Source organism: Crassostrea angulata, chromosome 10 (genome assembly GCF_025612915.1).
Source record: "Crassostrea angulata isolate pt1a10 chromosome 10, ASM2561291v2, whole genome shotgun sequence".
In the NCBI taxonomy this organism is placed as follows: Eukaryota; Metazoa; Mollusca; class Bivalvia; order Ostreida; family Ostreidae; genus Magallana; species Magallana angulata.
In genome coordinates this window covers 34,012,899-34,028,011 of record NC_069120.1, presented here as the reverse complement: position 1 = coordinate 34,028,011, position 15,113 = coordinate 34,012,899, and the positions used below count along the sequence as shown (strand labels likewise).

Genomic DNA, 15,113 nt, shown 5'->3' with positions numbered 1-15,113 from the left:
AAGTGTATTTGTTATCAATTACCTGAGATTAGTTTATTGAAAAAATGCAAATAAAAGATAGCATTTAATTTTAGCTATAACATGCATATGATAATTAAAATAAATAATTAGATAAAAATAACCAAAGCATATTTTTTTTCCCAAAAATAAATCAGCAATTTTCTGCAAGATCATTACATAACACATTTTATATTTATTAACCGATGCCAGTACTTGCATGATTAAAACATTTATTTAAATTTACAAACTGTTTATAAATTGGATGTACATGTATATATACATTAATAAGATAGATCAGCAGTTTTTAAAGAATAGACTAGAAACATGTATTACTATGTTCTAATATAATATCATATTTAATTAAACTTTTGACATTACAATTTAACGCAAATAACACAGTTTTGTACCTCATGTACATGTGTATTTTAATGGTTTGAGAGAATAAACAAATTGAAATTGATAAGCATTATTAATTATGATTAATTTACAGAATCAAAAGCCTGAAAATTATGACTTCTTATAATTCTTTTATGGACTGTTAGTTGAAAGATATAAAAAGTAAAAATGCCCGATATTCAGGTGCAGGTCAACTTAAAAAAAAAAACGACAGAGGATGATTTTATCTTCTTAACTAATGATGTATTCATCATCATACAATGAATCTTATAAAATGTGAAGTATCACCGTTAGGAATATAATTAAGGACTTAATTTACTCAAGTGTTTTTTTGTATTTTGTTAATTTCATATTATCTAGATTGGAAATATTCAATATAATCATAGAAACCAAAGAAATTAAGAGAACTAATTAAGTTTTTATAACCTGTGCCCAATCCCATTGCAATATGTAATGCAATAAAATATGTTCAAATCAGAACCAAAGAAAATTGAAAAAAAAGAATTGAAATATGACCCATATGATTTATAGATAAAATTTCAAACGTGACTCTTATAATTACAATATTTTTCAATGCCAAGTTTAAAAGGCAGCTTATATAATTATCTCAATAAATGATGAAAACAGACAAACCATGATATTTGTACCTTAATCAAGGACATAAATTATAAGTGAATGTGTAACAGTTAATTTTTTAAAATTGTATTTTCATCTGAATTAATTATATAAAGTACTAGGGCAGACGCTCAATATTCATATTTATTCCTCTGTAGGCTAAAAAATATTTTATTTCTCCGACTTTTATCTGAAAACAGACTATAGCTTACCTGTAATTAAATTCTTTTGTTCTCCATCTGCACCCCATTCCCACTTAGCCAACACAAATTTACCTGTATTTTACCTGTATTTTTTCAAAATGTTGGCTAAGTGGGAAGACACCGGTTTGGTCAATGTTTTTTTTTTTTTAATTTTTTTAATTCGTTTGAATTTAACCACTATTTCATCCAAAAACTAGTACTATACTTGCAGAAACGAATAATAAGAACAGTGAACACAAACAGATATTCAATAACCTATGATTCATAATAAACAACATTATTATTATGATACAATGATAGTCAGACAAAATATGATGAAATGACCCAAAATCATAGAGTTCATTCTAAGCTTGCCGTCTGATATGTCTGGAGTAACTGAAAAAATGCAACCGGGGGGACCATATTTCTACAGCTCCATTTTTCTTTGTCTGCGGCGCCAATTTTCCAGTTTATTTCTTGTTAAGTGAATATTCAGTAGGGATTAGAAAATTACCATAGCTAATCATGAAAACATCATTTTATTATGCTATTGGTTTTAGCAAGAAACCTGTCCATTCCCCAGCGCTAATAAAGTATGTAAACGAATCTCCTCGTAACTCGATGCCTCGTTCACCACAGATGTGCTTTGTATGGAAATTGAGATAAATGATGGAAGAAATGGAGGGAGAAAAAAATCTTTGAACTGTTCATTTATAGCTTAATACTGTATTTATTGAGATATATAGAGTCCATATTGATTTCCAATAGTTGAAAAGAAACTTTATTACTCTTATTTCCGTCTAGTTTTTAGTCTGGAAAAATATATACACTTTGTTTTCGCAATCATCAGTCGATTTCCAAGCCGATCAACCACCAGAGCGATTAAGAAAGAGCCTCTTGGTCGGGGGACAATGGAGCGGATGGGATGCGGCCATGGTCGATTTCCTCAATAGGTTTGTCAATAAACCTGTTGTTTCGGACTAGGTTATGGGAGAGACGACAAGGAATCTCCGGGCTCTCAAAGCGTCTTCAAGGTCCGAGACGCCGCAGTCACGAGATGTGTGTTCAATTTGTATCCTCTCCAAATTACGCTTTATTTGATTTCGTGGACGTAATTTACAGAAGCAGACGACAGCCTCGATGTATTTTAGCTGGTGATTAAAAAAAGGTGGTTAATCAATGCCACACGACAGCCATTAAATAATGGGGGGATACCGACGTACTTCTGTTTTATTTCATTTTGAGGGCTGCTTTTTGTTCCATAAAGTTATAAAAATGATTTTTAAGAAAACGGCGTCACTTAGTGGAAAGCAAAGTTTAAAGAACTTTGAAGCTCTTCATCACAGAAGATCCCATTCGTCTTATTTAAAAATACCCAGATGTACATCTGGGCTATGTTCTTTTTATGCCCCAGGGGTCAAAAACATCTCAGCACGAAACCACCCTCCTTTCTGACTCCTTCTCCGACTCAGTATGTACATCGGTTATCAATGGAAGCGTCCACGGTGGAGTATTTAAATACAGAGTAATAATTCAGTGTCAGTCGTGCAAGAAAATATTAATAAACTCATAAAGTCATATGTTACCAAGTGCCACTTTGTAAACTGGTCGGTGTAATTTCAAAGTTTACAATATGACACTGGAATATTGAAATATTTTTATTGTGCGTATTTTTAAATTTTATAAAATTATAAAGAATAAAAAATATCTAGAGAGTTTGGAAATTAGAACAATTTTTGTTGTAATTATTTTTAACGGAAAGAGTGCAACAATTAAAATTCTATACGTGGTTATAACTTTTTACACAAATATTCGTGAAATCCGAAGAATGCAGATGGCGGTTCTATCATTTAACTATTAAACATTGTGTAGACCCCCTGTGTATTCTTTATTACAGTGCCTGGGTGTTGTTCTTTTTGATACAATGCGTAATCAATCTGGGAAAAGTTATGCCAGTGTACTGTGGTGGTGGTGGTGGTGGTGTGTGTGTGTGTGTGTGGGGGGGGGGGGGGGTGTGAATGTAAAAGGGGTGATTACATAATATCTGTAACCACTTCAGCTCTCCGTTCACCCATTCACTTGTTAGTCAGGGTTGTTTGAAACAATAATTTAAAGGCTTTTTAATGATTCACCCCTTTGAGAGTTGTAGAACTACAAACTTATGACATAATTTTATAATTTCTCGGAGACTTTGTGTGGCGTCGAGGAGAGGGGCGAAATGGAAGGTTAGTAGTGTTCCGTTCGTCATACAAACCTATTAAACTATACACATACCTAATAAATTCCCATGCTTTAAAACAATACAAAGGATTTCTATTAGAAATTTTTTTCAGAATTTTCGTATGGGAATGTCGGAAATTATAAATTAAGATGTGGTTAATAAGTTAAGAACATGTACATAGGCTTTGATCCACTGGTGGTATAATTTTTTTGAGACTTACAAAAATATTATTACAAGTCATAAGAAGGAAATACCTCCCCGGCTATGTAAAGGGATATAATTAAGTTAATGCATTCTCAAATAGATCTCCAAACAAATTAATCTTTCCCGGCGGAAATGACCGTATGTAAAGGGATTCTCCCAAAAGAAGCACCTAGCTAATAAACCAACGTATGCACGTGTTATGATCTCGAAACAAGATATCTCCTCTAATCTCGCTTATCTCCTGACGGGAGGGATATGACAAGACTCATCAAAATTCTGGGGGCCCCCATCGCTTTACACCGTACAGGGGATCTCGTGTAAATGACCAGTGCAATCAGAGAGGGGGTTGATTGATTAGGTTAAGTGAGTCACTGGGAACAACATGTATAATACCCGGGTTTTTATGATGAGCCCCGATGGTGTTATCGCTAGGGTCCCCTGTTGCCCCATCAGATGCACGTGCTTCCATGTTGTGTAAACTGGTCAATTGGGTCGGTGTGTGTGTATGGGGGTGTAATGAATTCCTAACACTTACAATAGAGCAGAGGTTAAAAAATAAAAGAATTCAATAGTATAAAGCCACATGCTGACAAGAATCCCCCAAGTCAGTTTATTTATAACTTTTATCAACAAAAAACAGTCTTTCATTCCGAGTATACACAACTGCAAAGAGAATGTAAACAACAGCGGACAAGTCTTTAAATGCTAAGAAAATAATACAAATTAAATTAATGGTGTTTCCATGTTTTTTTTTTTAACTTCTTCACAATTAAATGTATTTTTCCACGGCGCGCACCTGTGTCGCACTCTGTAACTTCTTGGGATCTGGTCAAGGTTTCATTCCTGCATGCTTATCTGGTATTTTATATATACACGGTATGAATGGGAATGAGCATGGGGACAAAAAAATATTTGTCTAGTAAACAAAACCGAGGTTTTAACAAATAACCCTTCAGTTGTCACGACCCTGGGGGCACAAACATTGTGTCTACCACCCACTGGACCATGAAAGATGCACAGGGTCGGGGACCCCCTCCGGACCCAACTTAGAAGGTTTACGGAGATTTATTGAATGTTCTTAAACACTTGGACACAATTATTAAGTAACTCAACAAGTTGGGCGGTGTTGCTTGAGAAGGAGACAGAATCAAATTTGTTTGCTCCTGAACGAACGCTATAGTGTAACAATTATCATTACGTTAAAGCTCTACATAGCCACAGATGTATCATATCACAATGAGACCGACCTATTTAATTGTGCAGAAAATTCCCCCCAATTCCATTCATTTATGGTTCATAACGGAGGGAGAAATCTAACCGTGGTTATCGGGCGAAAAAATCTTTGAATAGATATAGAATGACTTAAATGTGTATAACCTCAGTCCGTTATTAAAGAGAAGCACATACGCGGCCTGTATTGTGTACGTGTGTGCTTTGTCATAATACACCGCTTTTCTTTCGATTATAAAAGGCATAAACAAATCAAACCACTTGCTGGGTGATTATTTCAACGTCTGTATATAAATATATTGAGGAGGCCAACCCACACACATGGTAAAGTTCTTGATTCAAGAAACACACAACAGTCTTCATGCATTACCGGTAATTGATAAGAAAAATATATGTAAAAAAAAAATGTCTGGAGGCACTGGCTTCAAACTTACCGGAGTTTTCAGTTGAAATTGGATTCACTATAAACGTGAAAAGTACTACTCCAACTAGCAACATACTCAGGAATTAGTTTGAAACACTTGAATATCCATCACAGTGAAAAAATTAATAGTATAATACTTCAGAAAGAATGTAAAAATCCCTGGGAAATCGCTCGTTCACATTGTATATGTTTTCCTCGTTTCCTCAGTCTGACGGATGAAAAAGATGCACAAAAACAAACAGCGCGCGTGCGTCATGACCCTCCGTCTCCCTCAGCATCCAAAACCAAAAGAGGAACTGGCGTGCGGCAGACGACCAGTGGAGCGCGCGCTGTAGGTAGCGGACATATACCTTCTCCGGAATCAAGCATCTGGTGGATAAATCGATTGATTTCACAGGACACGGTTTGACAAATACTATAGGAATCGGATAAGTTCGAAAATCAGTTGATAAATAACAAATATACGTGTCTAATGGAATCAGGCATGGAGGCAGAGCAATTAAGTTTAATCCTCTTCCCCTGTGCATGAATTTACCAACTTCATTAGGACTTCCATAACTGACTCTTAAAGGACAGGTGACATAAAATCATTTTTTTCTAAAAACATTTTCTTTGATAAATATAAATCAGTTTATAACAATTTTTCCATTTGACTAGCATCAGATAAGAACACACAGCTCAATTAAGTGTGCTGAAAATCCCAGCTGCAGCAGATCTCCGAGTTTTGCCGATCTTTAATGAGATAAGAAACCCCTGTGCGTTATTCGTCAAAGATGACATAGTCAGCTATCGGCTACATAGTAAACAGAGCAATGGACGAGGATTTATTTACACGTACAGGATAGTGTATTTGTGTTGCAAATGATGATTTTGAAATAAAGCACTATCAGATTAAAGTGAATTTATTAAAAGCATATTTTATTGAAAAGTTTAGTGTATGAACCCTCTTCTGAAAACAAAGTAGTAAGATTATAGAATGTACAAGATTACATGTTGTATTATTGGTTAATGGAGTTTTTGAGAAATTTTGTGTACAATAAGATAGTGGTACACTGTAATAGGAATTGAAAAAAAGTAATTGAATTAGAATGAATCTGAAGATTCTGTGATTGATAATAATTTATTGCAGATTATCATCCTGTCAGCCAGACAGGCAACCACTTGTTCAGATTGTCAGTATTCAGTAAAGTTTGAAATATATTGTTTGAATATGCATATTAATCCAATCTTGCAGATCCAAAACAATGATTTGAATAAGTTGATATTAATCTAAATATTTTTTTCTTAAAAAAAAACTCAACTGGGAGCACGATGAGTTAGATTTTTATTATATCACATATAAATCCTTTTTTGTGTACTATTTGTAACAATTGGTACGTGTTGCTGTAAAAATAATAATTCATTGTCCATCTGAATCTAATGTCAGTATATAAGAAGTAATCAGTGTGCATAACAGCTCGTTTTGGGGCTTTTTTTTGGTTAGGTTTAATCAATAGAGAATAAATTATACACAACTCAGAAGTACTACCAAAAATGATCTTCATAAACTATTAAAAGAAAGATCAAGTTACATTTGGATAAAATTCAAGGAGTCTGAGATTAATACCTTTTTAAAACCTGAATACTATGTTAAAAAACTACTGTTTCAGTCTTTACTGATTATGAAAATTGGTATATATATAGTTCTTTTAATTAAATTTCAATAAACAAACATGATCAAATACCATACTAAAAAATGAAATTAAAAGATGTTTCGGTTATTAGTATTGAGGTTTAGGTAGACCCCTGATTTTGTGGAACTAAAGAAATTTACAAACATATTTGCTTACAGGTACCAGGATTTCTGGTAATACCTGGTACTTCTTCAATCAAAAAATCCTTTATTAAGTCCAATTAACTTAATTAGGGTTTATTTAGGGTTTAAGAGTGAAATTCCTGGTTACGAAAAGTCTCTATACATTATCACTTACTATGTGTTGACAAAACAAAATCCTTTCTTCAGAAACAATGATTCCATGCTTTTGATGATTTTTATCTTTTACAAATCCAACTTCTGATATATTTTTCCAGCATGAAGTATATAGATCAATGAAAAGTTAACAGTACAGGTCACAATTTTTACTCTTATTCATAATTGCTGAGGAAACAGAAATTGGGTTTCTAAGCTTAGAATAACTCTGTTTATGTACTGGGTTCTCAAACTTTTAATAGCAATGAGCAAAAGTTAATGACTTCAGATTTTAGATAAGAGCAATTCAGAAATCCCTATGGTTGAAAGATACAGCGAATGGGCAGTGTGTCGGCTATTACGTCGCACCGAAGGTTTCCGATCTCAGAGGCTTCAGATATGCATATTGAGGTCACGCGTCTTATCAGCTCAGTAATTCAGCAATAACTGTGAAACAGATGGGAGTAGTAAGGAAAATTTTGCAGAAATTGTATCCCACTCACAATTCAAATTGTTTGTCGATGTTTTTGTGATTGTGTCACCTGTCCTTTAAGATATGTTGACAATGTGATATTAGAGCTATTTAAATGAGGTTTTTCTTTTCACTGTTAAAAACCCGAGCCGGAGTATATAGATGTGTTTAGGAACTGTATATGCTGGCGTGAATAAGCCTCAGTGAAGATTTAATCGTTAATTCGTTAATCGCTGCTCCGCCTTCAGGTCATCATAAATCATGTATATATTTAATTTACTAACGCCAATACTCTCGTCGACAGATTAAATACTCTTATAAGATTTCAAATCTTGACCCTTACAACAATGTAACTTTATTAACAATGTCATACAGATGCGAGCGAAAGATTTGCAGTTATTGTGAATTTAAACACCCTCCTCCATTTCGAATTAAACCCCTTCCTAAGTCAACCCCCATTAATGCATTCATGGTCGCTAACCCCCCCCCCCCCCCCCACATTACAATATCCAAGACTCAGATTCATTGGAATTGACATATGTTTTTGCAAATATCAAGGGACTTCAAGGGACTTTAATGTTTCGGCATTCATGGTCGCTAACTCCCCCCCCCCCCTCCCCCTCCATTACAATATCCGAGACTTAGATTCCTTGGGATTGATATTTGTTTTTGCAAATATCAAGGGACTTCAAGGGACTTTAATGTTTCGGAATATGCTGTCATATGGAGAATCCATACATTATAGATGTGCATGTTCCATTCACAAATGCGTGAAAGCTTCCGTTAGTGATGAAGATGAAATCAAAGATTATGGGAGCTGTTGACCTTTTATTATCACATACATAAATTTTTTTAACCAAATTCGGTCAAGATATTTTCAATAGATTATTAAGGACAACAAAAGACGATTTCATAGTATTTCAAATTAATTTTCAATTCATCATTTTTTTTCCATTTAATTATCATATCTTAACTTTTAGCTGCGCATGCACAGATTACAATGTAGACGAAATCAAAAAATATTTTTGGTTACAGAAAGAGCATCTTTTTGAAGCAAGGTCGATCAAGAACTGAAGGATTGTGGAAAAGTACAATTATATATATAAAAGACCAGGAAATAGCAAAAAGGAAGCAGACAGGCCGCCAGCCATCAACTGCTCAAATAAAATGGAAGTACGCTTGTCTACGAACGCACGTAGTTGTTTCTCGTGTCGATAGAACTTTCTTAGGTAACTTTAATTTTTTTAATGTTCATTGGGAGTCTGCACTTTAAGATAAAGTAAGGTTATTCCTTTGAAATTCAAATTTCGTGAAAAAAATATACAATTTTCTTATATAAGATATACATAATATATCTATGTATGACATTTAGAATTTTTTTTAAATTTTTTTTCCTTTGGAGAGGAGGAGGGTTTTCATAGGATTTCAAGCAAATTCATTGGTATTAAAATCAAGATTGTGGCACATAAACAGACGAACAGACAAGCAAGAAAGACAGATGCACCAGAGATTGAGTGATTTGTGAGTGTGTTTTTCAAAATGATTATCAATAAATAATTGGTGAAATGCGATAAGTTCACTTTACGATCTATCAAGTCTCCATGCCAAAATGGCGGTTCCATTTTCTCCACGAGGGATTCTGTAAATTCCTTTAAACCTTGACGAATGACAGAGAACACAATGTCGAGTGATTGATAAACGAAATCAAACAGTGAAGTTTCTTTTTACAGAATGTCATGGATTGATGATTTTTTTTTCCCGGAGATACTATCAACAAGTTACGATCGATCGACCGGATCTTGTTGAATATCCAAACAATCTAAACATTTCCAAAATTCTATTTTGAATTTGCAAGCATAACAATTGTCCTCTTTTTTAAGGAAAAAAGGGAAAAGAAAAAAATGAAAGCAATGAAAAACGGTCTGTTATTGATTTTGTGGATTCAGATAAATATATTGAGCATTAAAAACCCTCCGCGGGAAAAAATATGTCTAAATCACATTTAATGATGAAGAATGTAAAATACTGTGGTGTGCGCTTCTTACGGCAACGGAATAGTTCGTTTGTAGAGGGAAAAATAATCTGGGTGACAGTAAGTTACGTTAGAAAGCTTCCGAGCCTCATAAGTAACTCAATTAGGGCTGACTTGTACGGCCCTAAATCACCATTTCAGGAATAGAGGGATTTCTGGATTAAAATGCGCGTTGTGGAAAAAAAAATCCATCGCTGATTTAATCCTGTCATGCCTTTAAAAGCCAATGTTTTAAAGCAGATTTTCGCTCTATCGATTATTTTTTTTTTACTCTTCCGTTAAACTGTTGCTAAAAAGGATGAAATTGTATCAATGCCGCTAAAAAGTGATGAAAAGAGTGTTTTAGACGTCCTTGAGGTGATGGCTTTAGATATGGAAATTTTCGTATATTTTTTCTCAGTCTGATATACATGTAATATTTTTTAAACATTTAAGTTAGAATTAATTATTTGTACAAGATAGAGATTGTCGTTGAAGAAGCAGGTCGAGGTCAAAATTATGTCAAGGTCATAAGATTAGCTCGCGTTGGTTAAATGTAATTCTCGCACTTTGTAATGAGCATCGTTCAAGAACAAAATACCGTAATTCAAATTCAATCTATTCTTTGAGATTAAGGAGGTTGGATTTTCAACAAATAAACCATCAGATCTGTTAAAAATCATAAGACATTATTCGCTTAGCTTATTAAGTAAAGAAAAAAATCATTCTTGAAAACAATTTCTGATTTTTCATATTTCCTGCATATCTACTTTAGAAACAATTTTGTTTGCTGCGAGAAAAAGTGTGGGGGGGGGGGGGGGGGGGCTGAACCCTCCCTGAAGCTATGTTCCTAATGTTTAGGTCTAACTTTGCTAGAAAAAGAGTGGAGGGGGGGGGTCTAAGCCCCAACCCCCTAGCCCCCAATCCCTAGGGCAGAAGTTTAAAAAAAATGTAAAAAAAAAAAAAATTGCAAAACTGATACATTTCAAGCAAAATCCCATAGGGTCCTATGTTAAAAATTAACAAACTTTGAGATGACCTCTTAAACAAACGGTGTGGTAAATTTCCTAATTTTTTTATCTTAAAATAATAATTATATCAGTAGTAATTCATGTAAAAAATTTCATTCAAAAATCTAGGGCAGAACAAATTAGACCCGGCCTCGTTAATTGGGAATTTCTTCCGTATTTAAAAAGAACAACTGACTGTCAAGAGAGAGAACTCTTTATGACTCTTTGGTAAAGGAGACGAGAAAGAAGTAGACACTTGCAAGGGACGCTTTGGTTTGAAATATAATTTTGTTGAAAACAGGAGATAATAACAAATGACTACTCCTTATCAAAACTTCATTTTGTATGTTATAATAATTGTGTTACTGGGCGACGACTTTGCAAATGCCGGTTATAGTTATACAGCAGGAACACATTGTGTCAACTCTTCAGGTCCAGGAAATTCGGGTATCCATCGACATTGGATCTTATGCATTTATATAGTTTTACAAATATGTGATATATAACGATCAATTAATATCGTGCAAAATGAAATACGTGAACCAATACTAATGTATAAATTTCGAATGTTGAATGTATTATAATCATATTCAAGCTTTATGCCCTTGTAAAGATTTAGGTGTATTCAAACGTTATGCATTTTTATTTGATTTGTCTCTCTGTAAGTCTGTTGTAACAAAAGATGTCCATTTCCCTTTCATCAGTATAATAAGGGTTATAATACGGATATGACATTTAAAATCAATGATCGTTTTTGTTATGTATAAAATTCGTTAACATCTTTGCAGATAACCAATCAAAATGCATTTCCTGTTTTTTCCCACAAAACTGTCTCCAAAACAATACATGTCTGGAAGGAACAGGGGGGAGAACATGCGAAAAATGTTTAGGTATTTTTTTTCTTTTGATACTCTAAAGTGTTGTGGCTAATCTAATATAAAAATAACGTTGTTGGTAAAATGGTTTCATAGTGTTGCTGAAACTTCCATTTAATCGTTGGAAACCCACGGTCAGTCTCACTTCTCTTCAAGACCAACCGTTGGTTTCTGACGATGCTTCCATTTATGCAGTCAGAGATTGTGAGAATTGTGTGAACTATAGTCTAGTACATTTTTTTGACAGACAATTACAGACTTGGAAACACCTGTATCCCATGTGAAGGTCTGCCAATTACCACCATCACTTTTGGAATTTACCTTTTACTCTTCATGATGGCCATCATAACAAATGGTTTCACTAACTCGCTCTGCACAAAAGTAATAATTCAATCGTCTCAATCCACTTAAGCTTTCATCGGAGTTCTTTTCTCATTCCATAACATTTACATTTTTTTACACCATCTTTAAGAAGGTTGATGACACTTCTGTTTATTTCTTTTGCAGTTGAAAGTAGTCTGCCATTTTTTCCAGATGGTCTATCTGACATTTCTCATCAAGATCCAGTGGCCAGTGCTTATTCAGAAAGTTGTAATTGGCCTGGCATTCGTTACTTTCAATTCCAATGTTATCCCAATCAGTAAGAATGTCAAAATATTGTCGGCAACTTTTATTCATCACATTATTTCTGCTTTGCATAGAAATCAACAACAATTTTGTATTTTTGCAAGCTCAGCATATATATCCCGTTAGCTAGATTTCTACACTGGTCAAGACTTCAGAGCTTGTTTGGTACGACCACCTACAGAGTTTTGTTAGAAAAAGTAAATAATCTTCATATCATTCAAAAAAGTTTTCCCTGTTAGCATTTGTTATAGGCGAATAGTTGATATATTGACAGAGAAAGGGCTAAAAACTTTATTTTTGATTTGAATAAAAAATCATTTGCTGGAGTTATTCATTATACATGTATACATCATAGAATAATTTAGTTGGAATTCATTTAGAATGTGCAATTATTTTAGACTGGTTGACTTGCAAGAATCATGCAAGATGAATGAGAAAATATGTGCATAAAAAAATTAATAACATCATAATTTCATCTCAGATAATCTTCCTAGATCCAAGATCAGAGAGTGGGATTGAATATGAAAGTGATTTACAGATATCAGAGTTGATCAGAATTGCGTCTTATTTTTCAGAATGCCTGATACCCTCTATTTCCTCCTTGCACATACATTACCTGGAGTGGGGCAGCTCCTTCCTGATAGTGGTCATAACTGTCCTCATTACTGTCCTGGTGGACCGCAGTCTGGTGAGAGGGGTCAATAACACATACAGCGGTCTGTCTGTCCATCTGTCTATCCATTAGTCTGTCTGTCCATCCATGCATCAGTCAATCTGTCTGTCTGTCTGTTTGCTAATTCATGTTGTTGTCAATATGCTGCATCCTAGCAGTATCGGATAGCTACACAATGATGGAATTAGATATGAATAAAAGACCAATGATTGTGCAAGAAGAAACCTTTCTTATGAAATTAGATTTGATGCCAGCGGTTTTGTAACAAGAATTATATCTCTCAGAGACAGAAAGATGGATGAAATGAATGATTGTCTTAAGAATAGGATACAATTTTGTCTGTCCGACTGACTGTCTTTTTTTGTCAGAGCAGATTTTGTATAAATGTTCTTGCTGCATTTGATACTAGTAGCTATACAAGAAAATTGTTCTACTGTGGAAGGAGTCTGGAATTAGACGTGAATGAAAGCTAGTCATTATATAACATGAAACATTATTGGCAGTCAGCTGATGGATGGATGTACAGATTAACTGACTGACAAAGAGGTGCATGGAAACTGTTCTCTTCTTTATATAAGTGCAGATTAGAAAAGCCAAGAAATTTGAATTAAAGAAAAAATTTGAAAATTTGTCTGATCAAGGTGATGTACTTGACATTAATAGCCAATTTCAGGAGAGACAAGCGTTTTTCATTCATTTCTCCAGCTGGTTTAAATTTGAAAGTAAGTTTTGTTGCAATTAGAATTTGACTTGTATAACATAGTATGAATCAGATAGATGGGCAGAAAAGATGCTAGAGTGAACACTGTAGTATTTCTGCACTTGGCGTTTTTTAGTTGTACAACTCAATTACTGTTCTGCATGCAATTCTTGGGAATCAATCATTGTATTTTATAAAAGGATCTTTTTACGACATGTGACAGAAAAAATGATGGAAAATGGCACAGCATGTTCTGAAAATGACAGTGCAGTTCTCAAGTTGATATTTAAAAAAAAAAACATGAACGATATTCATGATTGAGAATAAAGGAACAATGAGAACTAATGGGTATTGGACTTTATCTAATTTATTCTGCGTGTGACACAGTGGAAATATGACTTCGTATGGAAACAATTCAGAATTGTCATGAAATTTCCCTAAGGTACTTCTCATATTGAAATCAAGGGTTGTCAATTACATAATGTAAAAGAAATTGGTATAAAACTAGAAAATGGAATACAGAATTACTGGCAAACAAGAATATTACTGTGGGGTAAAATTTTTGTGATTATTATGTAATAAAGCATTCTTTTGTAGGAAATTTCATAAGGAAATGATAAATAAACCTAATTTTTTGTGGTACCTCTAGAAGCTACCCAGGTAAATGGTGGTAGTAACAAACTTTACGAAAAACTGGTCTTCGCAAAATTTCCCCCTCACAAACACATTTTTGTTGTTACATTGTTCACATTTATAGTACATGTATTATCAGTAGATACATGCCTATGGACCATTTTGATCCTAAGTTATGCATGCAAACATGGAAAATTCTTAATTTTAACAGCGATCAGTAATCAGAACAGAGACAGATGTTGACCAGAATCAGAAGAAATGGGGTCGCCGTCTGATCTTCCTGCGGCTGGTGTTCTTTGTGATGGTCATGATGTACGTACCCGTCGCTCTCTCCGTGGTCCACAGTTCCCTTTGCTCCGGGGTGATTCCTGCAGTAAGTTATAAACACGAGTTCCTTTAACTTTTGGCGATGTTAAGAATATGTCACTAAAACTGAACAAAAAACTGAGAATTGCAATGGTAGTTATTGAATACTGTAAATAAACTTTAAATTAACGTGAATTTTATTTTGCAATTAAACAGTGAAAAAATGGTTTTTGAGATTATTTTTTGATTAATCATAGATCTAAATGAATACACGATACATTAAAAGACTGGTTTGCAGGAACAACTGTTTTGAATTTATGAGGTTCTGTGAACCTTCTGAGAGTTTTTCACATGCGACTAAAAGTTTGTTTATTGTAAATATTAGAGTTGATGCATGCATGTGTATTAAAATTAGATGCTACCAGGTAATATATGGTATTTTTAAAATGGTTTCTAGTACATGTACTTTCTACCCAGTAATTAGAATCCAGTTTGTAAGAAATTATTTTATATTTGATGTTCTATTAAATGATGAACTTTTATGAAACCATTGTACTTATTGGCGAAGATGTGTCAATGTGGACAT

At 34.0% G+C, this 15,113-nt stretch overlaps 2 protein-coding genes across 7 annotated transcripts in view; one reads left to right on the top strand and one right to left on the bottom strand.

Moving 5' to 3' along the window:
• The window catches only part of LOC128168017 (receptor-type tyrosine-protein phosphatase epsilon-like), a 33,453-nt gene extending 28,031 nt beyond the window's left edge, over positions 1-5,422 (bottom strand). For all 5 annotated transcript variants that reach the window (XM_052834067.1, XM_052834069.1, XM_052834068.1 and 2 more), the window contains exon 1: positions 5,283-5,422. In XM_052834067.1, coding sequence (XP_052690027.1) covers positions 5,283-5,346 — 64 coding nt within the window. In that variant the 5' untranslated portion in view covers positions 5,347-5,422. The remainder of the gene's footprint in view (positions 1-5,282) is intronic.
• Positions 5,423-5,549: 127 nt separating this feature from the next.
• LOC128168018 (uncharacterized) overlaps positions 5,550-15,113 on the top strand; it is a 46,999-nt gene continuing 37,435 nt past the window's right edge. The window contains exons 1-6 of one of the 2 annotated variants that reach the window (XM_052834074.1): positions 5,550-5,675; positions 11,502-11,603; positions 11,836-11,969; positions 12,096-12,228; positions 12,791-12,903; positions 14,433-14,594. In XM_052834074.1, the coding sequence (XP_052690034.1) occupies positions 11,922-11,969; positions 12,096-12,228; positions 12,791-12,903; positions 14,433-14,594 (456 nt within the window). In that variant the 5' untranslated portion in view covers positions 5,550-5,675; positions 11,502-11,603; positions 11,836-11,921. Of the gene's footprint in view, positions 5,676-10,983; positions 11,161-11,501; positions 11,604-11,835; positions 11,970-12,095; positions 12,229-12,790; positions 12,904-14,432; positions 14,595-15,113 lie in introns of those variants that run through there. The other variant, XM_052834073.1, reaches the window with a different exon arrangement.